The 27,840-nt window shown below is 42.8% G+C and overlaps 2 protein-coding genes across 3 annotated transcripts; one reads left to right on the forward strand and one right to left on the reverse strand.

Annotated features, from left to right (window-relative positions):
- The first annotated feature begins 57 nt into the window (after positions 1-57).
- On the forward strand, positions 58-5,615 carry ORC6 (origin recognition complex subunit 6). The gene is made up of 7 exons (XM_088536459.1): positions 58-122; positions 242-371; positions 1,087-1,250; positions 1,839-1,928; positions 3,110-3,222; positions 4,515-4,589; positions 5,004-5,615. The coding sequence occupies exons 1-7, from the start codon at positions 58-60 to the stop codon at positions 5,177-5,179; spliced, it is 813 nt and encodes a 270-aa protein (XP_088392585.1). The 3' UTR covers positions 5,180-5,615.
- A 2,205-nt stretch (positions 5,616-7,820) lies between these two features.
- On the reverse strand, positions 7,821-26,301 carry MYLK3 (myosin light chain kinase 3). 2 transcript variants are annotated; one of them, XM_088536444.1, is made up of 14 exons: positions 25,789-26,301; positions 23,769-23,834; positions 22,880-22,970; positions 21,217-21,652; positions 18,249-18,820; positions 16,604-16,709; positions 15,450-15,543; positions 15,035-15,144; positions 13,512-13,653; positions 12,411-12,481; positions 11,333-11,461; positions 10,268-10,420; positions 8,415-8,547; positions 7,821-7,904 (listed from the first exon to the last, which is right to left on the reverse strand). In XM_088536444.1, the coding sequence occupies exons 1-14, from the start codon at positions 26,299-26,301 to the stop codon at positions 7,833-7,835; spliced, it is 2,688 nt and encodes an 895-aa protein (XP_088392570.1). In that variant the 3' UTR covers positions 7,821-7,832. The 2 variants fall into 2 exon arrangements, with proteins under 2 accessions (XP_088392570.1, XP_010220892.2); XM_010222590.2 differs by lacking the exon at positions 23,769-23,834.
- Between the last annotated feature and the right edge of the window lie 1,539 nt (positions 26,302-27,840).

Genomic DNA, 27,840 nt, shown 5'->3' on the forward strand with positions numbered 1-27,840 from the left:
CCCCGCCCCGCCATTGGCCCGCGCCGGGGCCGGGCGCGCGCAGCGGGGCCGGGCGGGATGGAGCGCGGCGCCGTGCGGGGCCTCGCCGCGCGCCTGGGCCTGGCCGAGCCCGGCGTCGTCAGGTACCGCCGGGGCTGCTGCCGCCCTCGGGCGGGAGCGGGGCCTCCCCGCGTGCGGGCGGCCCGTGGCGGCGCCGCTCCCCGCCGCGGCTGAGGGGCCGGTCGCGCCGCGTGTCTTGCAGGAAGGCCGAGGAGCTGCTGCGGCTCGCGCAGGTGCGCGGCGCGGGGCTCGTGGCGCAGCTGACGGCGACCAGCAGCGCCGTGCTCTGCCTCGAGCTCGCGGCCGCGCTCATGAAGCGGCCCGTGGACAAGGTAGGAGGGGGCGGCTCGGCGGGCGGGCTCGGGGCGCTCCCAGCGCCTCCGCAGCCAGCCCGGAGCCGGGAGAACCGAGATCGGCGTCGCTGCCGTAGCCGCTGCGCGGTTTGCGCTTTGCTGTTGTTTCCAGCTCCCTCGGTAACCATCCCACTCCTAGCAGGGATGTTAAAGTTAAAACCTGCCCCTTTCCTGGGGGAGCAAAGCAGAAGCTCCAGGGTTCCTGAGAACCTCCCCCGGCAGAGCTGCCGGGTGAAGGGCACAAGCTGCCAAAACACCGTGTGATTTAGGGTGTTCCCGACTGTCCCCTCACACGCGGGAGGGTTTGGGTGCACCCGATCCCTGCAGGAGCCGCACGGAGGTACTGTGCATCTCTGCGAGCAGCTCGGGTCTTGGATACCTTCATTTTTAACTATATTGTGATAAAGGGACCATGACACGTTGCATGGAAAAGACAAATCTCAGCCCCAGGGAAGTGATTTTTAGATTTAGCTGCATTAAAAGGGCTGGAGTTCCTAGACAGTTAGTCTTTTTCTGTGCAATGAAAATCTCCAGCACTCACTGCACAAATGTTTTATTTAGCACTTAAACACTAGTTAGAAAACTTGCTATATAGTTTCTCTGCACTTCAGTTCAGTTTTGCATTGAGTTTGCTCAGGAGATAGTGGAAAGCAGTCTGTAGGTAAGGACTGAGATTTGTCTTTGTGTTTTGAAGAGCTACTTTGTTAAACTCTCCGGTCTGAACAAGACGACGTACCAGAGCTCCATGAAGTCTTTGGAGTGTCTGCTAGGGCTGAGCTCGAGGCTGGGCATGCGAGACTTGGCTGTGCAGTTCTGTTGCATGGAGGCAGTGGGCACCGCTTCACAAATACTGCAGAGGTGAGGAGGCTCTTGCAGCCACCCGGGGAACCACCACTAAGATCCTTGGTTCATTAGATGTCTAAACATCCTAATGGTTCCAAAGATCTGTAGCATCAAAGTGTCTTCCATTTAACTGCTTACATTTGATAATGCTCTGGGCCCAAATGGACAGTAAAAATTGAAACTCTCCACCGTGCTGGAGTTCCACTGTGTCATTTGCCATCCCAAAGCATTTATCTTTGTAATAGATGTATTAAAATATCAAAGGAACTATAGTTCTACCCTCTAGGACAGGATGGATTTGTGTAAAACACCTCATCATAACTTTTGAAGCACTGGGGATGGCAAGTAGGAAAAATAGATTTTACTGACATGCCCTGATCAGGATTCCTGATTTAAAATACCTTTATTTCAAGAGAAGATCCCAGTCCCTTTCTTTTTCCTTGTTTCTTTTCTCAGCTGGTAGTTTGTCAGTGTTTGACGGGGTTGCAAAGGACCACGTAGTCCAACACGTGTTCATCTGTTGAGGGCCATGTGATAAATTATTTCAACAGCTTTGCTTGAGGCAGGTGTGCCATGCAACTACCACTCTTACTGTGTTTCTAGGTATGAGTCTAGCCTCTCTGAAGCCCAGCAAACAGACCTCGATTTCTCAAAGCCACTCTTTACAACAGCTGCACTGTTCACTGCATGCAGGTGAGTATAGCTGGAGGGATCTTATATGGACTTAAATGCCTAATGAGACATCAAAGAGAGAGTGCTCACAGTTTAAAAAGCTGATTCAGTTTTCAGCATGTCTGAATAATCTGAAGCATCTTGCTTAGTGCTCACTGATTTAAAACAGACCTAGCAAGTGAGTCATTTTTCTTACAGAAAAATCTTATACCTACTCTGCATTTTCCTTCAGGAGGAAGCAAAAGTGTTACATCAAATATGCAGTAGGGTAACTTAAATTACTACTTACAGAATAAATGAAAGCTGCCCTTGCTGGTGCATAATAGATGCTGTGGGTGATTCCATTAGGACACATTATCCAAGGCAGTGGCTGAAGAACATCTATTAATGCTTTGCACTTCCCCTCCTCCCTCTCAGCCTAACTAGCATAGCATAATCCCTTAGTAACACTTTCAGATTTAGTGGGAAGACTGTTTCTGTCTGCCATTCTGGATTTAAACTAGGCAAAGAGCATAGAGCCAGACATGGGTCTTGTTGAGAAGCTGCTCACAAGTGTAGGAGCAGCTGCTGGCTTACCCAGAGGTAACCAAGGACACCAAGATGCAGCTGTTGTTCTAAAGGATGGAGAGCTCTTACACCACAGACCCCCACATCCCGAGGACAGCCTATCCTTTGGGAAAGGGGTGTTTCTTAGCTGAAGGCCTGCAGTAACTTGGCAGATCAGTATCAGCAGGGTGCAACTCGGCCAACCCGTTGCAAGAGTTTGCTTGCATGCAGGTACCTTCCCTGGCAGTGTGAGGCCTTGTAACAATCTTCTGAAGCAGTCTGGGAGCTGCAGAGTTGCACAGCTCTCTACAACTGATCACTACCACAGTCATCCCATTTGGCTGCCTCTTTGCAGTAGTGGGATTTTGTCCTGCTTTCTCCAAAAGGTGGAAAAGTACTTTTTCCTAAAAATTTCCTCTTACAATTTAACCTAATCGCAGGCTTTGGTTTTAGAAGTGTCCTGGTTGAGTTGTGTAAAGGTCTATTAATGAACCAGATTTTTCTGAGTCAAATAAGGACCAGGCAGGTAGGGCAAGAACTCAAGCTTCCCCTCCTTCTTCTTGCAGACACTGCTGGTAGAGTAAATGTAGCTTCACTGAGTGATACCTTGCTTGAATTTTGCTTCCTACAGAAGATAAATTAACTTTCTGTTGTAGGCAGTTGAAGATAAAAGTAGACAAATCCAAAATGGTGGCTACATCTGGAGTGAAAAAAGCAATATTCGAGCGGCTGTGCAGTCAGATGGAGAAGATAAGTCAGCAACACAGCAGTAAGTTTTTTGGCCTTATCTGTGTAAGACATCCCCCAGTCCTCACCAGACCTCACAGTGCCCCATCCTTCTACGCTGCTGATTCCGTGATCATACATAACTGCCCCCTTCCAGCCAACCCTGGTTGTCTGTTCCAATTCTGTTCCCTGCAGCTCAGATCCCAGTAGTGCTCCTTACCCCAAGGACAGTCACAACAGCTTAACACATTGCAGGATGAACAATAAATATTCTCTTTTCTTAGATGTTCATATTCTCTGCCACTGCAACTTTATTCTTGTTTCTCCCTTAACTATCTTTTAGATTCCCTTTTCTCATGTGCTTTTTGCCACCTTTTACCGTAGAAACATAATGTGAAGAGTAACATAAATATCTTGCCGTCTCTTGCTGTTTTCTGCGTTTTCCTTTTCTTCCCCATGACAGGTCTAATTCACATGTCTAAGCCCTGCTTTCCTGTGGTAATGCAGGCAAGACCTTCCACTTACATGACTTACACATACGTTCCATCACATGCAGTGGGCATGAAGGTTGTCCTCAGCTCTCGTTGAGCATACAGCTCTCCCCACTCTTTTTAGGGGATGAGGAAGACTGAAATATGCTCTCTGCCTGCCTTTCCACTTCTCCTTATTGATTCCCTGCCTCCTCCTGTCTTGGTACTTCAGAGCACGCTGCTTTTGGAAGGTGCTGCCTGAACGCAGCCAGCAGCTGCTGCTCTCTCCCAGGCAGAAAGCAGCCCAGAGTGGGGTGCCCTACACCAGTCTTGCCCTACCCATAAACCAACTAGAAGCACCTGGGAGTTTCTGTATTAGGTCAGGGAAGAGGACTGCAGCACATTGTGGCTACCTGCAAAACAAATGAATTGAAGAAAAGAAGGGAGAAGAAATAAATAAGAATCCTACCTGAATAATCAATAGCCAAGTGTATTCTGGGGATATCAACATGACTGGTGGAGGTTACAAATGGGCAGCAGTGCTGGTTAAAGCAGCCAGCCAGGCCTTGCACCCCTTGCAGTGCCAGGGCACCTCCACTCGTACAGCTTAGGGGTCAGCCTGGACCAGGGGACGGCTCTGAGATATGATCATTTCCTGCTAGGCTGTTCTCCACCCAGGTTGGTCACCTACCCCCTTGCAGTTCCTGGCTGCACAGGCAGCTGTGCCAGGTACCACACAGCCACCAGGGAGGAAAAATAGGTCACTGAGCACAGAGGGTGGACCTGCTGACAAAGAGCCACACGTAGAACAACCTTCTTGGGGCTTCAGACAACTTGCAGAAATAAGGCAGCTTTCTTTCTTTAGAGGAGGACGTTCCTTTGGTTGCTGAGACATCCGAAAGCCTGCAGACCAAACTGGAGCAGTGTGAGAAGGAGGAAGGTAAGTTGTGTTTAGCCATGAACTAAATCAGCTCACCCGAGCAGCTCTGGGCTTTGTTGTTGCTTAATGATATTTTAATGATATAATATGCCCTAAGGATCTGTTCGCAGCATCTTACTCTATTTTACAAACCACTGGCTAGAGGAAGGACTAAAAGCTTAACAGAAGGACCATGATGTTTACATCAAATGGTCCTAGTAGCTTAAGGACAATTTTTCTATTCAGAAACAAAGGTGAAGAGGTTTCTGTTGCAGTGGGGAACAGAGGAGGAGAAGGGTAGGAACAGCAGCAAACCACAGCTGAATGGACTGAGTAGCAGTCCCTGTGCTTGTCTGTATTTATACACTGCTGTAGCCATTCCCAGCAGTATATTGCCCATGTTGGCATCTCATGGGCTTTGTCCTTCTCTCCTAGAATCCGAAGATGATGATGAGATGCCTTGTAAACGGACAAAGACTGAAACAAAGCAAGACTATGAAGAATGGAAAAAGAGAATCCTGGAAAATGCTGCTAAGGCTCAGAAGACAAATGAGAGTACTGCCTCTGCAGTGCCATCTAGCAACAGCACTGCTGCTTGCTCCTCATTTTAACTCCTCTTCCACTCCAACAAGACATCCAGTAGGCATGTAGAGGAATGGTTGGCTGGTAGCCAGTTAATTTATAAAATAGTTTTTAAAATATTTAAGAACATTGTTTGTAATAAACGACGCCAGAACTGTGGTGATTTTGCAAGAACAGGCATGTGTGAACACTAATGGTGGCTCAGCAGCTATAGCATTAGGTAGTAGGATAACCTCACTTGCAAGGAGGTAACACTTTAATGCAATGTTAACTGTAGATAAGTTATAAATTACTTGCCTTTGTGCCTCTGGCTGGAAGTAGTTAAAATAGAGGGAGGGGATTAATGGTGCCTTCTTAACAGTAAAAACAGATGAGTTAGAGTTTGATAAACTTTTTACTGCCAAAAAAACAGTGTTCAGATACTAAAGTTGACTTAGTTTTTATGATCTGTGCGGGACTGAAACCTCTTGCACATATAAGCGGCCCCAAATATTCCAGAAAACAAAGATACCTGGGTGGGGGGAACCTTTGTATATTTTTGTAATAAAACTAATCCAAACCAGCTGTAGATTTTCCTTTAATGTTTTCTGACATGTAAACAAATTATCATCTTTAAATCCTTGTTTCCAAACAACTCAAAAATGCCCCCCACCCATGTGAAACAAGGGAAAACAGCTCGTGTCTGAGCACTAGGTTTGACACGCTGCTCCCCGTCAGGCTTCTACCTAGCAGTATTTTACCAGCTTACCGAACACCTCGTGTTGCTGTGTGTGCTCCTTGCTTACCTGGGTGATACGTGTACAGAATGTCCACTCCTTAAAATCTGATGTAGTATGGGGCAGAGTCCTCAGGATGGGGGACAATCCAACCCAATGCTTCACATTCTATAGTTATGACCTAATTAAAGATGCCTTTTTAATTATTATTTCTCAATTAAAGATGCCTTTTAAATCATGATTTCTTTGGTTAAAGCCAAACTTGAGCAATAAGCTAGTCCCATTTTAATGCAATTTATTAATCTCAATTCATAAATATACATACCAATATGTATGAATATAACCATATTTAGCATGCAATACCACTGTGAAAGGAAAACATGAACGATAGTGGGCCTTCATGGAAGGTGATCCATTATCAAGATTATTTCACTTGATTTTAATTCTTCTGACTTGATTCTGGACAGGCTGCAGAAATCCAGAAGCCAGGTGTAAGCAAAGTGAGAAGTGCTAGAGGGGAAAACGTAACTAGACGGGCATTAGCCATTCTTAAAACCCTCTTTATTAGTAACCACCACTTTCTAATTCAACGGATGTGAAAGTCCATAAAGTTAATGGGAGCTTGACAGGGGCTTGATGATGCCTTTCCTGAAAAGCCAGTTTTAACACTGTTAATTTCCCTCCCCCTACTGCAAAGAGCACATTCTGCTCATGCTGAATTCTGCAGAATCTAGAACAGGAATACAGGAAACCACACGCTTTAATAAACAATGTAATTCTGTGAGCTAAGGGAGTGTAAGTGGCTCCACCTCTATATATCATGAAAACATTTCTGTTTAAAAAACACAAAAAAAGTACCTCTGTGAGGAAAAAATCTAGCATTGGAGAGCAAAAGGGGCTCCAGCTTCCTTCCTGGGCCAAAGGCAGGGGCTGCTGCCTCTACCTTTTAGAGATGGAAGCTCTACCTCGCCACCTCCACCACTGAGCAATGCAACTATTCTGCACAGCCCAACACGCCAGCTTCTCAGGTGGATTTCACCAAAATTGCCAAGAAGCAAGAAAACTCCTTAGATTATAATTTACAAATCTAAATGCTGCAACCCCAGTTGATGAGAAACCTTTACAAGTTTGAACAAGATGCAAGTCCACGCCTGGAAGTGTTATCTTCTCTGAAGAAGATTATTTCAATTAAATTCAAATCATTTCATCTTAGTATTAAAAAAGAGAATCAACAAAGGACATGTTGACATAAGTTGCTTTCAAACCAGGAATCTTCATGTTCCAAAGTATGCAGTGACTATTTTTTAAAAGAGACAGTAGACCTTATATACACACACACATATCCCTCAGAGTGGTGTGTAACACATATATATATGTATAGATATGCATTCAACTTTGAGCAGTTGTCATGTTTTAGAGGAAAAAAATGAAATCTTTGGGGGAAAAATACTGAAAAACAGGGCATCTCATCTCTTTTGCTTTAAGAACAGATACGTGGGGGAAAAAATATGTGCCATTGCTGTGGCAGTGTTCTAGAATTGATAAAGTACATCAGCAGTAACGAAAAAAAGTATTTAGGGTTTTTATGTTTGATATGAGAAATCAGAAAAATGCTAAGGTGTTTTCTGGTGTAAACAAAACAGATTTCTGTAGAATCAAACCCTTCAGCAAGAAGCCAGTCCCACTTACCGCCATGTTTTTGCATCACCGTCTCCAATAACTAAAAAATCTTGTGAAAACAAGCTAGGGAGCTTCTGCTTTTTAGAAATTATTTCTGTGCTTCTGCCCCAAGGCACTTCTGGAACCTAAGCACTCTAATGCACGGAATATCTGAGAACAGACCCCCAAATCTTAGAAAAGAAAAGGATAGAAATTATTTAAAAAAGAGTCCTTTCATGGCTTGATGTCCATGTGCAACAACATGTAGATGCTTCAGTAGATGCGTCAGCAGATGCTTCAGACAAGCTCATGCAAGCTTGACAGACATGCTCTGAAATCTCTTCAGCCTGTTAGCAGCAGCCACTGCATAAAAATGTTTCTGTGAACAAAATGGAAGAGTCCAAATGTGAGTCTAAGTGAGGTGAAGGACATTCATTTTCTGTGTCTGACACGGTCTCTGCTTAAGTCAGAAAAAAAAAAAAGTTTATTTTTTTTGCTGTTAGTGTCCCACAGCTTGTGCAAAATAGCCATGTTTTCTGGGTATTACAGGTGGTTTATACTTCTCTCAGGTGAAGAAAAGCCCTCGTTTTTGCACAGAAACACATTTAATTTAGCGAAAATTTCATACAAGGTCTGAAAACTAGCACAGACTCAGCCTCAGGAAGGCCAGCTAGGTTACATCTCTGAAAGTAGATGTAATATTATTCTGCAGAAGATAAAATTTGATTTGCCACTAAAGTAGAATTCCCCCAACTGATATTTACAAGAATTCTTTTTTATGCCATGTGCATAAAAGCAAGTCAAAATATCGAAAAAGAAATCATGATCCTGCCAGCACTGTGCAGACTGTCCCTCTAGAAATGAGATTTTTCAGGTGACATCTATTTACCTTCCACTTTCTCTGAGCCATGTAACTCTGCAGCAACAACTGGGACTTGAGGCGCCGCTTGGACTTCCTGGCTTTGGCAGGCAGGTTGTTCAACCACTCGTGCTTCAGGCACTGCGTTGCGCTCAGCCGGCAGCTGCAGGAGAGGAGATCTGCCATGTAAACACAGCTACCACAGTTGTTGTTTTCTCAGCACTCTGTGCTGCTCAACATTAACAAATGCCCTAAATACACGCCCAGAAAACCAGGTGGAAAGGCTTTTTTGAGATGCTGTTCACCACAGTGCACACGTGTGCATGGCATTTGGCACTCTAGCACGAGGGAGTGAAGAGCTGCTCAGGGCCTGGTGCTGCCCTGTGCTTGCTCACTGGACCACCATGCTGATTCATCAGTTCATGGGTGATTTTTGTTATGTAGATGAGGAACTTCACAAAGAGATTCACTGAATACAGAAAAATACAGAGGTAGGAACTTGTGATGCTCCTTGTCTGTCAGTCCTAATTAAAGAAGGCTTATCCTGTGTCTAATAATTAAAAGGCAATGATGTGTATTTTGCCTGATCCAATTTTAAGAGAAACGCACATTACGCCCACACATTCAATAGTGGGCCCAAGTAGGAGGACCTCTCTGAAATCATTGAGAAATATATGGCAATACAACAAAATCTGGGGAATCAGGAGACGAAGGAAATAGTTTAGGTTGCTTTTTTCAAAACAAAAGCCTTGGCCTACTGCTTCGCTCCTGTTTGTCTTGACTGACCCTCAGAGGAGAAGACTCAGAGCTGACCACCAGCGTGCAGCAGTTTGGGTAGTCGGGACGGTTCTTGCACCAGCCCAGCTGCCTCAGAACAGCAAAGATGCCCTAGGAGGGCACAGGTTGACCACAGGCCTCAGGAATAATTGGGTCAACTACTCACTCCTCTTTGTGTTTCAGCAATAATATTCTTCTCTTGCATAGTCTTTTCATTCAGTTTCTATCAGACTTTGCAGTGTCCCTGTGGAGTCCCTATTCCCACTGCATAGATGGAAGACTAAACATGAAGATTATCTGCAAACTTGGAGCAAATCAGCAGCAGTGTCTCAAAAAAGTCTCTATTGACTCCTGCTGACTATTCCTCTGCTCAGGCTGTTTATTCCTAATTTTTCGTGTGACCTGTTATTAAAAACATAACTAGCATTAGCACTGATTGGTCTGATTTAGGTAATGATCTGGCAGATGTCAATGCTCTAAATGTTCCTTTTAACTCTCTTTGGAAACAGGATCTGTTTTCACTGTGTGCATCATTTCCTGTTTTGTACTGCTACTCAGCAAGAGAAAAACTTCTCTATCCCCCTTCCCCAACCCCACAGTTTTGGCTGGGCATCAACATCGCCCTCATTCTGTCTAACCTCATATGTACAATCACTTTATTTCAGTGGAGCCAAGACTGAGCAGCCACATGAAGAGTTAAGTCTCTAATGCTGCTTAATATCAACCAAATGCATTTAGTGCACTTCAGGAGAGAACAATGCACATTTTCACAGCTGCAGCTTCCATTTATCCTCCAGAGCATTTGAGAAAGATTTTTTCCAGTTTGTGTCAGTGCTTGTGAAGATCCAATGCAAGATCCTCCTGCATAGCAAGGAGCAATCCTTCCAGATTTCCTCTACTCTGCCTATAGTGAAGTTACTGTGAAAAGCAACTCTCCCCAGTCATCTGGGAACATCTTCATTTTAAACAGGGGCTTTGGAGCACTGCAGAAGTGCTCCGTGATGTAGTAAATTCTTCTTGTTGACTGCAATCCAAAAACTTGGCTGGCAGAAATTTTGTTATCTTAGGTGCAAGCGCCCTGTCCTGATCATCACAGGAAGACATACCTCTTCTCCTTCACAAGTAGTCTGGAAATAAAGTCTTTTGCTTCCTCTGATAGCTGTTCAAATGCTTCTGCATCAAAATCCCAGCTGCAATTGACTACATAGTTCATCGTCTCTGCATCATTTTCTCCCAGGAACGGGGACAGCCCACTAAGCCTTAAACCAAGCACACACACAGTTATGGTTGGTTTATGAGAAGGAAGCATTTCCAACAGTGGGGATTCCATTTCCAAGCCCCCACCAACATAAACTGACAGTTTTGAGCAATAAAGTGTGGCAATGTTGTGTTATTCCCTAGCAGTTTGCTCAGCTAGGTGAGGGAGCACTGCTAACAGATACCCCAATTTCCTTTAGGTACATTCTTTAGTGCTTTGTCAAACAGGAATCTTGAGGGAAAGGGGGAAGACTCAATAGATTTTTGTAAATCCAGGCCCACATCCAAATTTGGCTTTATTTAAATGAAATTTTGAACAATACTTTTTTTTAGTTAGTTTCTAAGCCCAGATTTACTCCTTCAATAATTGCCACTTCATTCACTTGCTTTTTGATTAGCGTATAAAAGCAAAACAGAAATTTACCCACAGAACAGCTATGAAAATTCTGGGATGCGGTGCCAGCCCACAAGAGGACAGTGACTTGGGACACAGAGGTGCCTCCTGTGGCCACAACCCAGATGCCAGTGAAAAGATTTCCCCCATTTGCTGAAAGACATTTATTGTGTAGATGCACAGTGCAACACCCCCACACTAACTTGTGAACACCAGCTGAGATGATCAGATATAATACATTGAAGTTAAGTGCTCAAGAATTCAATAAAAATGAAAATTTTGACAAGCTTTGGGCAACTTAGTAAACCTGACCTACTTTAATTCACTAAATAAGAAAGGGAGAACATTATAAAGAAGGATTATTTGTTGTACAGAGACTTGGCACCCACGGTGAGGTGCCTTTGCGTGGAAGCTCCGTTTCCTCTAATGGAATGATTGGGAAGTCACCGCGGGATGGGCCCGGCGGCTGCTCTGCCACCGCGCTGGTGCCACCACCACGACCCCTCGCGCGTTTACTCACAGCATGTATGTGATGACACCCACGCTCCACATGTCCGTTGGGAAGGAAACAAAGTCATAGTTCACCACCTCAGGAGCCAAGAATTCCGGAGTGCCAAAATTAACTTTCAGTTTCTCACGAGGTTTGTACCTTTATCAGGAACACAGAGGCATCAAATGCTGCTAGCGGGCTTGGAAACACATTTCATACTTGTGTTAATAAACAAATAGATAAAAATAACTTAAAAAGTGGCAAAAAGAACAGACAAAGCTCAGCAGATTCACCCAAGCACACGAGAGCATTAAAGGCTTTAAAGAAAGGATAAATTCTGCTGTACCAGCAGGCGTTACACACCAGCAGCTTACCCCTTGCTTTAGTAAGGGCTTGCTTGCATCTTGACCCTCTATTTCAAGAAGAAATCACAATTTAATCTCAGTGTATGCATTTTAGTTGTACGTATGTATGAAACCTTGGTCTTAGTCTACAGAAGAGTATGTTGTGAAAACAGAAATATACAGTAGATTTGCAGGGTCTAGAAAAATACTCGAAAAGGTATTATTATACTAATAGGAGTCATTGCTTCCCCTTCTAGAAGAACACACTTCTACTCCCACAGCTTTCCTCCAACAAAAATCTCAGAGGAAGCAAGGTAAAGCATCCCAAGCATGGAGATAATCCACACTTCTGAGGGTTTCTCATTTCACACAGGATGCCTCAAACGTGCTTTTCATTTTGCAATCAACTTATCTGCCTAAGGAGGCTAGTACACAGCTTCCATAACAGGAACCCCTACAACAACACCCAGCAATCTTCAGGTCTCCAAGAGCCTTCGTGGAGTCCCTAGAGTAAAAGCTCTACACTGGGAAGCATTTTGAGATAATTAGAATAGCAATAAAGCTTTACCCAACAGAAATGTTATTTGCAAAAGTAATTGGATAATTAATGCACAGAGCAGAAAATTATGCCTGTAGAAGCATACTACTACGTTCATTCACATACCACAATCAGTTTAGAGCTACTAAAATGCGCAGAGCACTTAACAGAAACTACCAAAAGTATGTCAGTGTTTTAAAATAAATTGATATTTGAACCCTCTTACCTTCTTGCTAATCCAAAGTCAATAATTTTAATCTGGTTTCCAGTGTGATTTACACATAATATGTTTTCAGGCTACAAAAAGAAAAAAAGGGAAAAAAAAAAAAGAAAAAAGAAAAAAGATGCCGTTAGTTAAATATATAAATGTTTGAGACATCTAGCAGAAGAGCAAAAAAAATTCAGAGTTTTTTTTATTATTTTTATTTTATTTTCCATTACTTTCAGGGGAGAGAAGGATTTGGCTCTGGCATATTCCCATCTGAGTTAGTAAAAAAAAATTGTTTTGGAACTCCATATAGAATTTTACCTTCTGCTGCTCTATAACAACATTTCTATATTTCACCACAGATAAAAGATGGTTTTTGAAAGTAAAAAAAGGTCCTTTGCGTAAACTGTTACGTGTCAATCTGGACCAAGCTGGATTCACTTTGAAAGTACAACGTCCATAAAATTATAAAGGCCACGTAAGTGCCACAAGAAGCATGTTAAACACATGCTATGGTTTGCTGACAAAGGCAGAGATGTGGATTTTATAATGAGAATATTTGCCAAGGCAGAGGGGAAGCCAAAGTTAATATAATTGCAGAAATATCTCTAGGCTGCCAGATCTAGCATCATGTTTAAGGCATTGTATCAACAGGAGAAAAAAAAGAAGTTAGTTCCTACCCAAATCAGCTATTAAAGAACACGTAGGAAAAGACAGTAAAAATTCACCACAGTTCAGTTCCAGGCGTTAAGAAATACAAACAAAACAGAGCAGAACAGCTTTTTGAATACAGCTGTGGGGGAGAATACAGCTGAATAGAGCAAGGGAGGAAGTAGTAGGAAAACTTCAGGCACTTCTTTCCAAAGTGTTTTTCTTTATTTTTTTCTTTTAATCCCAAAGGAAGAGCATGCTTTAATTTCTGACAAAGTTTCTCATCAAAGAGAGGAAAAGAAGGGAACTTTATTTAGCTCAGTATTCTAAGCAAGCTACATGTCACTGAAGAAAAAAAAAAATTTCAGAGCAAATCAATGAAAAGAGAAAGGACCTGGTTCCTGCAGTCTGCATACTTGATTTTGTCACACTTAGCAAATGAAAGAGCAGAGAGCAGAAACTACTGACCTTCAGATCTAAATGGAGAATATAATGCTGGTGCAAGTAGTGGACTCCTTCACAAATTTGCTTGGTAAACAGGATTGCATCTAACTCTGTTAGACTGTAGTTTTCATCAGTGATCCGGTCAAATAGTTCACCACCATCAAGACTAAAACATTGACAGAAAAATGTGAAAAACAATAAGATTCCTTAAATTGTTGAATTTGTTTCCAATTTGGGAACAGAGTTGCTAATCTAGCAAGGATCCTAGCGATACCTCCGATATAAAGCACATTGCTATTCTCAAAACTTCAAGAGACTAGTTTTGAGTCTGGAGTTCTGCATCCAACTGTGCCTTCTGAAATGGCAAAGTTGCTAAAACATTCAGAAAAAAGACCCAAAACTAGAGCCACAGAGCCAGCAAGACTGAAGGTACAACAGGGAGTACCACCGTATCTATTAATCCCTCACTATCTTGAACAGCACGGAGAAAGCAAGTCAGCCCACAAAACTTAATAAATTTTTATCTAGGAGAACCTTGTCAAAGCTATGTCTGATGTTGTTTTCTCTTTATGTGCAAAATATATTTCAAGTGTAATTTCCAGTAGAATAACTCTGAATTGGAAAAAAAAAAAAAGAAAAAAAGAAAAAAAGAAAGAAAAATCATTAAATAAGTTTTATAGACTTGTTTTCTCCATGTCTCCATGTATGGTTTACATACAAGTAGGGTTTAAAACATACACATTTTACATGACTAACATATTTACACTTCTTCATTCATTTATTTGTGCCCTTTTCTTCCTTAACAGAAAGGATTACGGATTCGTTCTGTAGCAGCATCTCAATTTTTAGTTCATAAAAATGTCAGTTTTCAGTAAAGCAATATCCTGCTACTCAGAAAATCCAGCTGGTCTACTTCACCAAAGCCTCCTTTGATTTATTCCATAATTGATACAGACAAAAATCCTTACTCAGTGTCAAATAGTAAGGTACTGTTATTAATCCTCAAAAATTCAAAGGCTGCTAGGCAATGCACATAGCAAAGTGCTTTCCTGCTTTTTCCAACCCTTTTCTAAGTCTGTGCAAGACACCTCATTTCTTCTCAAGTCTGGGTCTCTCACATTGCTTTTCTCTAGACCGTGGTCTTTTTATTTATCTCCAACAACTTTTCATAATTCGGTAGCTTGGGACATTAATGCTCAGGTCTATAAGTTTCAAATGAAAAATGAATTATAATGAAGCTATTCATTAGCAACCTTGCAATTTGTTTCACACTCTGGAATAGTATGAATTGTTTCATACTCCCGAATGGTAAGAAAGGAATGCCTTTCTTACCATTTGTTTAAAAGGCAATTATGAAATATATAGTTCTTAATCTGAATAAATTACCTTCAAAATACACATTCTATATTTTGAAAAGGAAATCAATTTGCTCATAGACTGAGAAACCACCAGGTCTTTCCCCCACCTCAGATTTATTGCTCTGTATTTCCTCTAGTGACCTGAGCAAACCCAAATATCTGACAGTGCCCAAGAAGGCTTAAACTTACTATTCCATGATCAAAGTGATATTATTTTTGCCTTCAAAAGCATCATAAAGCTGGATCAGATTCACGTGATTTAATTGATTCATGATGTTAATTTCATTTTTTACATCCTCCTGAAAAAAATAACAAATTAACAAAAAATGAGCAAAACCAACATGCTAAAATGCAATTATTTGTAAAGACCCAGCAACAATACCACAGGACTCAAGCAAACAAAAGGTTTAATCACAAACACAGAAGATCACACGTATTCCTATCAAGTTCATCCTAATACACACTAGGACAGGTTTTCTAATATCTGATACTATACAATGAGACGTTAATAGTTCAGAGCTGATTCATCGAAGAGTACTGAAGGTGCTTGTAATACACGAGATTTACAGTATCTGCTCATTTAAATTTCCAATCACACAATTACCTTTTCTTTTGCTCCTTTCACTTTTATGATTTTGGCTGCCAGGCTGAGACCTGTTGATATTTCTGTGCATTTATGAACTTGCCCAAAACGCCCCCTGTTGATACAAAGCAAAGGGTGGGAAAAGGGTTTAACACCACTCACCACAGAAACTTTTCAAACAACTATTCTTATCACCGATTAAAAATAGCATGGTACAAAGCGAACAGAATCGGGTGGCCATCAGCATGAATCTCCTCTTTCTCTCAGCTTATGAGGGATTAGTTTTATCTTTCCAGCCAGTTGTTCAATGCTTACATTAAAATATTATGCTCCCTACATATTACTACATTTCACAGTGGCATGATGACCTGATGATATTCTTTTTCGGTTCTGTAACTATACCCGCTTGCTGTCCTTCAGTGATGTGTCAGTGTGTATATTAACAAGGATATTTCTGTCCTGATCTCATAACTTTTTTAATGACCAGGAACTGTAATCCCTCTCCAGGCTGAATTTCTCACATGTGGTAAATTCTCTCTGATGCCATCCAGTTACATTAATGTCCCTTGGGATGATTTTTAAACACCATCTTTTCTGCTGTTGCATCATCAGGCTTACGCTTCCTAAGCCCTATTTGTACTTAGATGAGCCCATAAATCAGACCATCTTGTTAGATAAGTAAGACACAAGGCTACAAAGCTGCCTGACTAATGAGTTTTGCTGGCTTCGGATGCCCTGAGCATGTCTGAAGGTTACAGCTTTTCCTCACAACTCCTGCTGTGGCCAGGACTGTTATAGCTGATGCAGAAAGCAGTGACCCAGGATCACACTCAGGAGACTGTGAGTGACTGTCATCCGAACAAAGAGCAGCGACTGAAACCAGGCTCTAAGAGGAGGGAGCAGGGAGAAATCCACAGAAGGTACCAGAAGGAGCCCAGCAACCATGACCGCTCGCAACGTGATGATGATGACAAGACGAATGGAGGAATCTGACTCCCCATCCACACTCTCCCTGCTCTACTATCCTAGGCCAAATTTTTCTCAGACTTGTACCTGCCTCACCCGGGCACCGTGGAGTGCTGTGAGGAACAGACAGCTCTAGCTCACTGGGTAACTCCATCTCTTCATGACTTGGCCACAACCTGCAGTGCAGCATTACCCTCCTGCAGACTTACCCTCCTAGCACTTCGTGACGACACACCGAGTAACACGTTGCCACCTCTGTTTGCTTGACACTCACTGTGCGATGTTCAAAAGGAGCCGGAGGAGAAGGGCTGTCATCTAAAGAGGAGACAAGCACTCATGAGGCGTTTTCAATCCACAAAATAGCGAACACAAGGTTTATGTTAGAGTATAACGTGCTTGTGGCATCTCACACCCCACAGCTCTGTGAAAACCCGATGCTCCCAAGCTCCCCCAGTGCCCTCCAGCACCATTCCGAAAGGACAAACCCCATTTCCCAGAGGCACGGCTGGGTTTGCAAGTGCACAAGCTGCTTCTCCCCTCCCCAGCGCTCAGCACCTCCGCAACGGGAGGGCCCTAAGGGGAGAAATACCCAGAGACCAGCAAAACACCCAGATAATTCAGACCCAGACAGCAAATGCTGATAAACAGCTCATGCAAACACTCAATTTTCACTGAAGTGCTTTAGTAAAGCCCTGTCTGCTCTCCCATATTTTATCTTTGTTTCATGTCCCTCTACCATCCCATCTCTTTCTTCTCCTGGAATTCAGGCAAGCACTGAAGCACCTGCACAACACTAAGCATGCTACTCCTTCACTATTTTTAGGAGAGGAATACAAGTAAAGCAATGGAATTATTTGTTAATTAAAATTATATTAAGAAGTTCAATACTTTGCTACATGAGAATTTCAAGAAAATATTTTGCATTCATAGAGTGCTGGCAGAAGCAAGGTCCTGACAATATCCAAAAAATCTCTGTTGCCTCAGGTGAGGAACTTTTACTGTTAACGCTCTTCTTCAGATGAGGAATAAAGGGGTAGAACTGAAAATGGGATTTGTACCTTCTAACCGTCAACCCTGCTTTTTAATGTAGTAAAGTTCTAGAAGATCTACATCTTCATTTATTCATCAAGATACTTAATCTTCTTCTAATCTTTATATGGCAACTGGAAAGACGAGCACAAATACCCAATGCTGATACCCAATAATCATGACAGCCCAGGTAATGGCAAAGTCAGGAGACTTCTGGCAGCAAGAGTTTTGCAAATGGTCTTAAAGCTGCAAACATCAACATTAACCAGTTCTTGGGGAGATAATCTATTCCTGGGAAGCTCAATCAATTAACTATGATACACTTAATATCCCAGTTTTTCTAGGGTAAAGCTTCTATAAACCTATTTGAGGGGTTCCTATTCAAGGAATTGTACAGGTAAGCTCCAAATATCTTGTGCCACAATTTAACACGTATTGGGTTCTTCTGCAGCCACTGCTGAGAAAACTAGATCCAGGTCAGGACATCCACTCACGTATGTCCATTGTGGGAGATGTCCATATTTAACGTTGCCAGGAGAGAGTAGCCCTGATAATAACGCAATCAAACGTGCACACAGTAACCAGTTCCGTGAGCAAAAACATAATGAGAACAACAGCAAGTTACTCTACGTAAATATTTTGCTGCCCTCTGAATTTCAATCCACAGTTACTAGGACACACCTGGACTGCATATGCTTTACCTTATGGAATAAATGTTTTTGTTTTGGGTCTAAAGAGCACAGTCCTAGTCATTGTATATATAACATATAGGGGTAGCACAAACCTCAGTGCAAGTGTTCCCGAGAATAATTGTGAGCAATTTACCAATAATCATTTCATCCTGCTTAGGAAGCTCTTTGCCATCTTCTAACGGTTCAGTCTTCCCTGGTGCCGTTCCTGTACACTGATGTGTGTCACTTCCACTGCCTCCTGAAGAGGTGACCTCGGACTCCCTCCTCTCAGAGCTGACATCCTCCAGGGATTCTTCTGCTTTGGTGGTTTCTTCATGGTTTTTCACTTCTCTCCCCTGATCTTTCTTCAACTCCGTTGCAGAGGTATTCTGTGTGGTTATAACCTTGCATTTTATTTCTGATTTCTCTTCAGCCTTTTTAGCTGGTTTTGGTTTGCTCAGTAACATCTGTTGCTTCCCTGACTGAGACACAGACTGACTTTGCTTATTGTCCTCTTTTACTTCTTGATTTGTCTCAGTGCTGGTGTTTTTAGGACTCTGATTAAGTTTTAATTTGTCGGGCAGCTGTTTAACTGCTTCTGTTTCAGCTGGTGTGGAGGATGGAGACTTTGCCTTCAGACTTTTACCTCTGTGATCATTTAAGCTTCCTTCCTTGGTTACTTCAGTCTGTTCCTTCGTTTCAGTCATATGCACACTGATGGATATCCTGGAGAGCAAACAGTTGACATTTTTACACAGATGAATAGTTTTGCTTGGCATAAGTTGGTGGAAAAAAGTTTATTGTCTTCCTAAAATCACAGATTTCTGTGATTTATATTTAAGAGAATTGCATAGCTAAATTTCCTAAGAAGCATTCACAGCACATAGTGGGGAGCTACCAATAAAAGACACGTTGATGCTCATGTCCCACCCTTACCAGCTGCCGGGCCCAAAATACGTCACACTGCAAAGCATCAGCCTCACCATCCAAAAAGCTCATCCCCCTTCACCACTTTTTGCAGTTGGTCCAGCAGAAGACCCCTGGCCTGGGCGGAGGGGTGGCAGTGATCCCCTTCATAAGTTACAAACCGAGTGTCTAAATGTCCGACTGCTTGTATAGCTCTACATGTTTCTCTCTTCCAGCTGGCTGACATTTGAGCACGCAGGTCTGTTTTTTGTGTCTTTTAATGGAATAGCATTCTTTCCATAACTTTCTGTTAAAAGCATAACTTTTATAAATCCTGCTGATATTTTCCTTGGCATTTCAGCTACTGGAAACTTTTTTTTTTTTTAATCAGAAAAAATACAGATTAGTTTTTAATCTTCTATACTCTTGAATTCTGTCAAAAAGTGAGTCATCTATTATCGCCTCAACTGTCACAAGCATATAGCCTGAATTCAATGAGGCCCCTGAACATAACTGAAGGCTGAAGTTGTTTACTAGATCTTATATAAAGGCAACCAAATAAAATCTTCAATGTCTAGGAGAAAATGCATCTCATTTTCCCACAAGGTATTGCCTTTTTTCAGTGGAGTTGCGCCTTATTACAAGAGATGCTGTAAAATAAATTGTTTCCATTTTTGCCCAGCAGAGACCTGAAGTCTCATTTTTAGCACGTTTAACTCCCTTTTGCTGTGCTCTGAATCTGTGCTTTGGGGGACGAGCTATCCGAGCCGCTGAAGGCAGCTCTGAGCAGACACCTCCGCTATCTAGACGAGCCTGAACTCGCCAGGACTCTTGGGCATTTCTCCAAGCAGAGAAACACAATGTTCTTTCTGTGCGGGCTTGGAGACCTCACTAAAAGCTGTGTTCAAGAGAGGTATTTGCTACACCCACCCGGCATCACACACAAGCTCTCTGGAGGACTGCAGCTTCCCTAGGACTTCTCCCGCTTAGATTCTGTCTTCCAGCTTTCTGCTGTCCTCCCTCCTCCCCAAACCAACTCTTTGGGGCATGACACCCCCTGCCCAAACCGCCCCGCTGCTCCAGGAGCTGCTGCCTCCCGCTCCGAGCTCGCTGCCTGGCAGGCCACCTCTATCCGAGGGATAGCAGCAACATTCCAGCAACTGCCTCAACACTTGGAGCTCCCCTCAAAGCACAGGTGGGGATCTCCAGGGCAGTACGAGGACAGGCAGCTGAAACGGGGACACTCAGTTGCTCGAGCAAGATGCCAGCAGCTCATGAGCAAGAGCCAAAAAGTCATGGCTAAGATACGGGCAGGCTCACACATTCAGTGTTATTACAGGAGCCAATTTTGCTATAACGGTGGCTACAAACAGTACACAAAGTACAGTTTGAAACCTGGAGAGGAGGTCACAGAGTAAAGGTTTCTCCCACTCTCTCCTGTCATGTCCTTGCACTCCAGAGAAAAAAGTCCAGTCTCGGTGTTCAGACTATCCCAACAAGGCAATATTTGTAGTGAGCCGTTTCTCACATAGACAAACTGACATCAGGACAGCATATGCTGATTTAACCTTCACTTATGTTACTTTTTAAAAAATATTATTAAAAAAAAAGCTTCCTCTCATCCCACTAGACATCTACCCATTTCACACCATCCTTTAAATGCCTTGCATATATTTACAAGTTCTGACACAAATTCAAAGCATTCACGTTACAGTATGCACATGTCAAAGTCATGCCACATTTTTGTCTGGCCTTCAGACACCAATTTGCACACATAGGCAATAAGACAACAGCAAACAAAAAGTAGTATGTCTACATAAGCATATGCACATGTCACTTAGCTTTATGATGGTTATAAAAACATAGGAGTTGGAAAGGAGTGGGTGGTTATAAAGGTCTAATTCCTTGAGCTTTCCCGTGGTGATCAGTCTATCATCTCTCTAGTACATAGACGACGACCATATCTCAAATACCACATACATTTACTTCTCTAACTCTTTAGCTTCATAAAAAAATTACATGGGACCCTTACAGCTTTCAATTCTTTGCCTCACTTTTCCTGTGAGATCCCATCGCTCCTTTCCTACCATGGCCGTTTTCCCCTCTTGATCACACTGCAGCAGGAGATGCCTCTTCAATAATCTATCTTTACTTCATATCCTTTTGGCACTTGCAATGTTTCAGATCACACAGAAAATTCCCAACAAGGCCATTACCTGGTACGCGTCACCTCGCACCCCGCGTCGGACACGGCCCGGGACGCGGAGGCTGCAGCGTCCCGGGAGGCTGCGCCCGGCCGGGCGGGTTTGGCTTCTTTCTCCCCAAATTTCTGATGAAGAAGCTGCCTGTGATGCTCTTCCAGATGTGGGGCTCTGCCCATATCCTTCGCTTTTGTAGGTGCATTTTGGGTCCCTACAGATTCTTGATGCAGTGAGGGAAGGCCATTGTGCTGATTCAGAGCTTTGACACCAATGTCCTTTGGCTGTTGACACATCTTAGAGCTCTGTGTTTTGCCAGCACCTTCTCCTTGCAGCTGTGCTGTTCTCTCTTTAACTTGGGCCTTAGGGTCAACTTTGTGAGTTGTAGCAGTGGAAGAGTTCACCTTCGCGCATGCTCCATTGTTTTCATCCAATTTTTTCCCACTTTTAGTCTCTGAATAAGACAAGTCATTAATAATGAGTGAGCTTTGACAAAACTGATAGAAATAGAGAAGGAGCAAAATAACTCCATTCAAAACAGCCTGGGCAGTTTTGGTGTTTGGAAAGCTCAGAAGAAATTTGCTAGAAGTGCAAAATCCTCACCAGTAGGCTTGATATAACCAATATTAATGTTTATGGCTGAATCACAGGTTTAACTGCTCCGCTAGCTTTTCTGAAGTATTACAGATAGAAGTTGGATTTCCAGAAAGCAAACCACCAGGCAAGCTGAAAGGCTCAGCTCACTGCCCTTCAAATCTGAAGCTGCTCTGGAGGCAAATACAGCAGATAGGCCAGACCCCGAAGTCCCAGGCAGGACCTGCTGCACCTCCTTCCTGACCAGGGCAGCAGAGGAGAAAGGATCAAAACCCTACAGGGCTTGAGATAAGGCCCCTTGCATTTTCTACAAAAGGACAAGAAGATCAAGAAGATCTTCCAGCACTTTGTCATGCCTGTGGCTGGGAACATTAACTGTGGAAATGTACAGTGTAATTTCCATCGGGGTACTTGTTAGCCGGATTAGTTTACAATCCTGTGTAGCTTTTGACTCAGAACTGTGACTAGATGGTGCTTTATTTTTGTCGGTTCTAAATGAAGAAACAAAAAAGGGGATCTTCCAGAACTTAAGGAATCCACTGGCAAATTGTGAAACAGACAGATTGACAGGGCCCATTCAACATCACATTCATCCCTGCTGCAACTCCATGGGCATTAAGGGATGCAAACAGAGCCCTGACAGATGCATATTAAATAGGAATCTCTCCTAAGCGCCGGCATGGCCATGAAATTGCTGATCAAAAAAAAATATATTCCAGTGTCAGCACATCTCCTTTTCAGAGGGGGAGAGGGGTAGAGGGCTGTTTCAGCTGTGCTAAGGAAAAAGAATGTTACAGGTTTGCTATGAGATATTGCTGCTACCTTCATGGTATCTCAGGACAGGTACTGTGCTCTCAATTCACCTCATGGTAAATTCATAGCAAAGAAACCGTGAGGCCAGGCAAAGACTACTTGCTCATTTTGGAAGTCTCTCGGTTTTTGTGGGGTCCAACCTGGGGACAGATGTTCTCGTAGAAGGGGAGAACATTGCTGTATTCTTCTAGCACTGCTGGATGCAGTTACCAGTGTCTGCTGCACACTGTAGAGTCAAACAAACCTTCCGGATGTCATCCGGAGTGGTACCTACCTTCCACTGGCCTCGGGCTTTCGGTCTGTGTTCCTCTGTTACTAAGCACATGCTTAGGTTTTGCACCACTCTCTTCAGGTTTATCTTTGGCCTAAAAATGACAATGGAATATAAAAGTAACAGCTACGGCCAACCGGGTTCCTCTAAGTGCACAGGTATTTAGATCCTGCAAAATGAGCCTTAACACCTCCAATCTGAATTCTTAGTTAACTGTTACCTTTTCTCCCCTTTTCCAAAAACACATTATTGCAAAACAAGACAACATAGAGTAATACATGAGCTCACTGCTTTCCAAAATGTTTACTGTCAAAAACGTCTCCTGGTATCACTTTCATATTAAAAAATATGGAATGGGAACCTAAGATATATTAGAAAAGGAAATAATATTGTAATTCTTTTTGGCTGGTCACTGAAAAACAAGCACTGTTTGCATAGATAATATAAAAATTGTCTTACTGCATCTGAGAACAGTATTGCTTATTTGAGCTACAACACAGGCAATACAGACAAAGAGAGTTGTATCAGTTTTATGATAGCTCTTATGTACTTATCGTTGCAATCAGAATTGAATAACTAATATCTAGGGAAAAAAGCATTACACAAAAAGAGGAAAAACAAAACATATTTCTTGGCTTCAATTATAGTCAAAAAATCAATGATGTAGCAATTTCCTGCTTTTATTTATGTAGGGAAATAAGCAAAACATTCAATATTTTTTACACGTAACTGCTTACACCTCTGCTGCAAATAAATCCCTTCTGTAAAAAATGGGCAAGACCAAGGTTTTCCATGGTCTTTTACCAACAGTACAGAAAAATGCCGCTAATTAACTCCCCACTAAAATTCCCCACTAATAAGAAAAAAACTAAAGACAGTAAAATATCATTACCATTTTTATTACAGCTCTAAACAAACCTGCAACAATCACCAGAGGGAACATTATTCCTGTAAAATCCTTTGTGCAAAAAAACCCTTGAGAAAGTTTGGCAGTCTAATGCCTTTTTTTTTTTTTTTTTAATAAAAAATGATAAATATTTGGCTCCTGTGAAGCTCAATTCATTGTCTTTTATTATTTTGAAGTCTACCCAGCAAAACTTCTCCCATAAGCATTCCCATGGCATCCCTGGAATGTGTCATACCCTCAGCAAACAGCTTCACCCAAAAATCAAAACAGGACCTCCTGCCTCCCACCTCCACCCTTAGGAACCTTGTGCAGACCCAGCGCGGCGATAAGCAGCAATGCCGGGACAAAACAACCAAGGTTGGAAAACAGAAATAACAAGCAGCAAATTCTTTTGGTGTCCAACCCCTGCGGGCCTCTTGGCACAGGTCTACGCTGCTGCCATGCAGGGTTCTGCAAAACACGAACACCCAAGTTAGCTCATGGCTCCACACAAGCTCATTTGCTTGTGTGTTGGCCCATGCTTTGCTCCACGTTACCCAGCTAGGCCAAGGGATGCCCAGCACCCCTCCTGTGACCACCTCTCTATCTGCATCTCTCCTTACCCTTCTCTTCATTTGGAAACTGACTGATAACCTGGCCAAGAAAATAGGCCATCATTTTTATCTTCATCTTCTCACAGCCATTAACATACTCTGCATTGCCAGTTCACATCAGGGTCTACCTCCAAGCATCGAGTGGTGACTGAAGGCAGTAGTAACCCGTCAGCTGTCAACCTGATGCAGCTTTAACCAACATACAGCAAACTGTCCAAGTTTTTTTTTTTTTTTTTTTTCCCTCTCTTCTATTTCTCCAGAAAGCTGTAGGACTAAAACTGAACAGATTTCAAGCACAAACGACACCTCCATCTGGAGTTAATGTTGCTATCTGATATCACTTAATTGTCTGAATGCTAATAGAAATTCTTCGTAAGCTCTTCTCAATCCTTAACATGCTGCTCAGTTGTCAGTCTTTGACATTCAAGGAGGAGACCAGGAAAAAAAAAAAAAGATCATGCTGGGATCTAGTACTGTTGTTTTTGTAAGAGCCTAGGTGTAAGAGCTTGACCCATATATTTTACTGAATAAAATAGGAATGGGCTCATAGAGGGATTTGAGCAAACTTGTTTTTGCTGTAATCACAGCTCTACATACAAAGAGATCCTTGGAATGAGCACATATCCCAAATATTCCAAGTCACGCCACTCCTCGCCTTCTTTCTCACAGTGGGATACAAGCTACTGTGAAGACTCGAAGCTCCCAACAACCAAAACTCATTCTAAAAGTCCACAGCTTTTAAAACCAGTGTTGATCAATTCTAAAATCCCAGACCAACTATATCCTGGTCTCACCAATTCTCCCTCTCACTGCCTTCAATAACTGAGAGGTGGCTGCAAACTGATGCCTAGAAACTGATGCAAACTGCGCTTGCAAACAGAGCAACTATTTGATATGAGGAGTGGACAATGCTGATAAGAGTTCATAAACTAGCTAAGAACAACTTAGATGTCTCTGGAGACAGAAATCAGCTTGGTTAGATAAACATAAATCAGAGTAAGTTTTAGTAATTCAGGTATTTAGACAGGAAAAAAAAAACAAAAAAAGAAACTAGAAAGGTCTTCCCTCAACAAATGCTTCATAGTATTTTACTCCTATTTCTTTTCACAGGGGCTCTATTCAGTCACATTCTGAACGTCATTGCAGAAGCTGCATTTTCTTTTACAGTAGTAATCTACTCAGAAGTATTAGAGGATTTTCTGACCCACTTTAGGTGCATCAGACGATCCTGCAAGGCTTTTTGAACTTTGGTCTCTGCTTCAAGAGGTTTACTATTCAAAGACTGCATTGGTAAGCTGTAATGGCACTCATGAAATGAAATCCTGAATTCTAGATGTGATAAATCAGCAGGAGAATCCCAAAGACCTACTACTACACCAAAAAAAGGTCAAGAACAGTAAATCAAAACCAACCTCCACAAGGATTTCCAGTGGACACCCCTTCTTCCAGGGAACAATCCCTTTGAGAATAAAATCCACTACTTTCGAGTTTTTTAATATTTCTCCCATAAACGTAATAACTTTATCCAGCGTATCAACCCTTTTCTCTATCTTTGCCAGCCTCTCCTTATGCTTTGAGGCATCTAGCTGGACAAGTTTCATCAGTTTCAGCACTTCTGAGCACATGCTCTGGATATCAGCCTGGTGCGTACTGTCCGATAGTCTTAGGACATTTTTCATTGCATCGGTCTCATCAGGAGCTGCTCGGGATACTGTTAGCTTGTTAATGTCTTTTTCTATATCATCAATGCCTCTGTTAACTCGCTGCAGCTTGCCTGTCAGGTCTTCCTGGAAATGCAACAATTTGTCCACCTTTTCATTCAACAGATTCAGCTTTTTGTCCATCATGCTTAAATTGTTCACTTTTGGAGGCTGTAACTTAGTCGGGGCATTTCCCTGCGCAGGGTCCAAGCTACTCGCAGACATTCTGTCCAGGCAGGAGGATATCGGAGAGATCAGGCTGGCTCCTCATTAATCCCAAACTAGAGGACAAGTCCGAAAAGTCATCTACAGCCAGCCCTTCCCCAAACGGCCTCGCTTATTGGAGATGCTAGAGCACGTCATTAGATAGCTACTGCACAAAAGACTTATTTTTGTGTTATCTACTGCGTGCTGCCGATGATGGAGTTCATTTGGCACCAGACCGTGTTTCCTTGGGCCTCCTGGACGTCACAAAACCATTTAAAATTCTTTCTCGAGTGGCTGTTGATAGGCAGGCAGCCCCGCCAGCAGCGCCTGCGCAGAGCACTGCAGGCACAAGCAGAGTTTTCACCTCCACTTTCAGCTCTGCGCTACAGAAAAGAACGTGCCAGAATGTTTCTTTTCATTACATACGAAAACTGTGAAAGTAAATTTGATGGCCTTTGCTACGGCTACGGCTTGTAAGAGTTCAGCTTTGCGGCACGGATGTAGGACACCAGCACAGACACAGGCTGTGCTCTTTAGGTTGGCTGGCACTTGAATTTTAAAAATAGAGCACAATGACAAGGATCTGAAATGTGCATCTAGCACCCGCATGTCTTTGTCAACTGAAACTTCTAAAATTAAATCTTTCTCCCAGGCTACGAAAGTGAACACAGTTTAGAGAAAAAAAAAAAAAAAAACCCTCTTTATGAAGGCCCAGCAGAATTATTCCAACTGTTTTCAACAAGATGATTAAATAAAGCCTATATAATAAAATTGCTAACTGGACTTCCCTTCTGAAGTCCATTGGTGTGGGTAGCACACGAGTTATGCTCGCTAGAGGAGCCAGCCAGGCAGCCTTCCCTTGCGGAGCTCCCCACAGCCAACAGAGGTACCGAGGGCTCAGCATCACCAGCGATGTACTCAGCACCAAACACGGCGGCAGTGGCCCGGGGAGAGCCTGGTTCTTCCACATCCCTCTTCCTCGTTGCACATGGACAGGATAGAGGGAGACGGCAGTGGGAAACCCCCCCTGTCCTGGTGTGACGGGGCAATCAAATCCTATGGAAACCAGGGCCTGCGGGATGCAGAGCATCCCTTGGCCTCCAATCCCTTCCTCTCACACTTTTCCAAAAGGAGCACAGTGGAAAAAATGTAATTCCAAGGGAACTCACGTACTAGATAGGAAGTAGTAGATATAAAAATACTCCCCTTACAAGCAGGAGAGAGTCAGTAATTGCAGTATTAGCATTCCCTCTCAAGAAGATAAATTGCTCTCTTACAGAAGAGGAAAGTATACTTATCTTTATGATAAAAGCCACACTTTGATGCGTCTGCCAATAGCTGACCCGGGGTCTTGTGAAATTTAGAAGCCACTAGTTTTATCCTAGTGGCCTGGGCTAATAATGCATAAATTCTATGATACTCAGCAGCAAATAGTCGAAATTTTCCCCTCTTATATCACTTAGTACCTCACAGGTCAGCGATCTTTGACTGCATAGAAGATATTTACAAGTAGAAGAGAACTAATACCCGAGCTGCACAAGTTTCAGAGCCACTTGC

Source organism: Tinamus guttatus, unplaced genomic scaffold, assembly GCF_059628265.1.
Source record: "Tinamus guttatus ecotype Peru unplaced genomic scaffold, ASM5962826v1 Tinamus_guttatus_pri_ptg000674l, whole genome shotgun sequence".
Lineage (NCBI taxonomy): Eukaryota > Metazoa > Chordata > Aves > Tinamiformes > Tinamidae > Tinamus > Tinamus guttatus.

What these genes read in the sequence shown, in the direction of transcription:
- MYLK3 (XM_088536444.1), bottom strand. Translation starts at nt 26,301, where the DNA reads ATGTCTGCGAGTAGCTTGGACCCTGCGCAGGGAAATGCCCCGACTAAG. An exon ending in TTAGAGCTGTAATAAAAATG is followed by an intron (nt 22,971 to 23,768) that starts GTAATGATATTT and finishes TGTCATTTTTAG; the next exon opens with GCCAAAGATAAACCTGAAGA. An exon ending in TTCTCCATTTAGATCTGAAG is followed by an intron (nt 12,482 to 13,511) that starts GTCAGTAGTTTC and finishes TTCTTTTTGTAG; the next exon opens with CCTGAAAACATATTATGTGT.
- ORC6 (XM_088536459.1), top strand. Translation starts at nt 58, where the DNA reads ATGGAGCGCGGCGCCGTGCGGGGCCTCGCCGCGCGCCTGGGCCTGGCC. An exon ending in TGAAGCGGCCCGTGGACAAG is followed by an intron (nt 372 to 1,086) that starts GTAGGAGGGGGC and finishes TGTGTTTTGAAG; the next exon opens with AGCTACTTTGTTAAACTCTC. An exon ending in GCTTCACAAATACTGCAGAG is followed by an intron (nt 1,251 to 1,838) that starts GTGAGGAGGCTC and finishes CTGTGTTTCTAG; the next exon opens with GTATGAGTCTAGCCTCTCTG.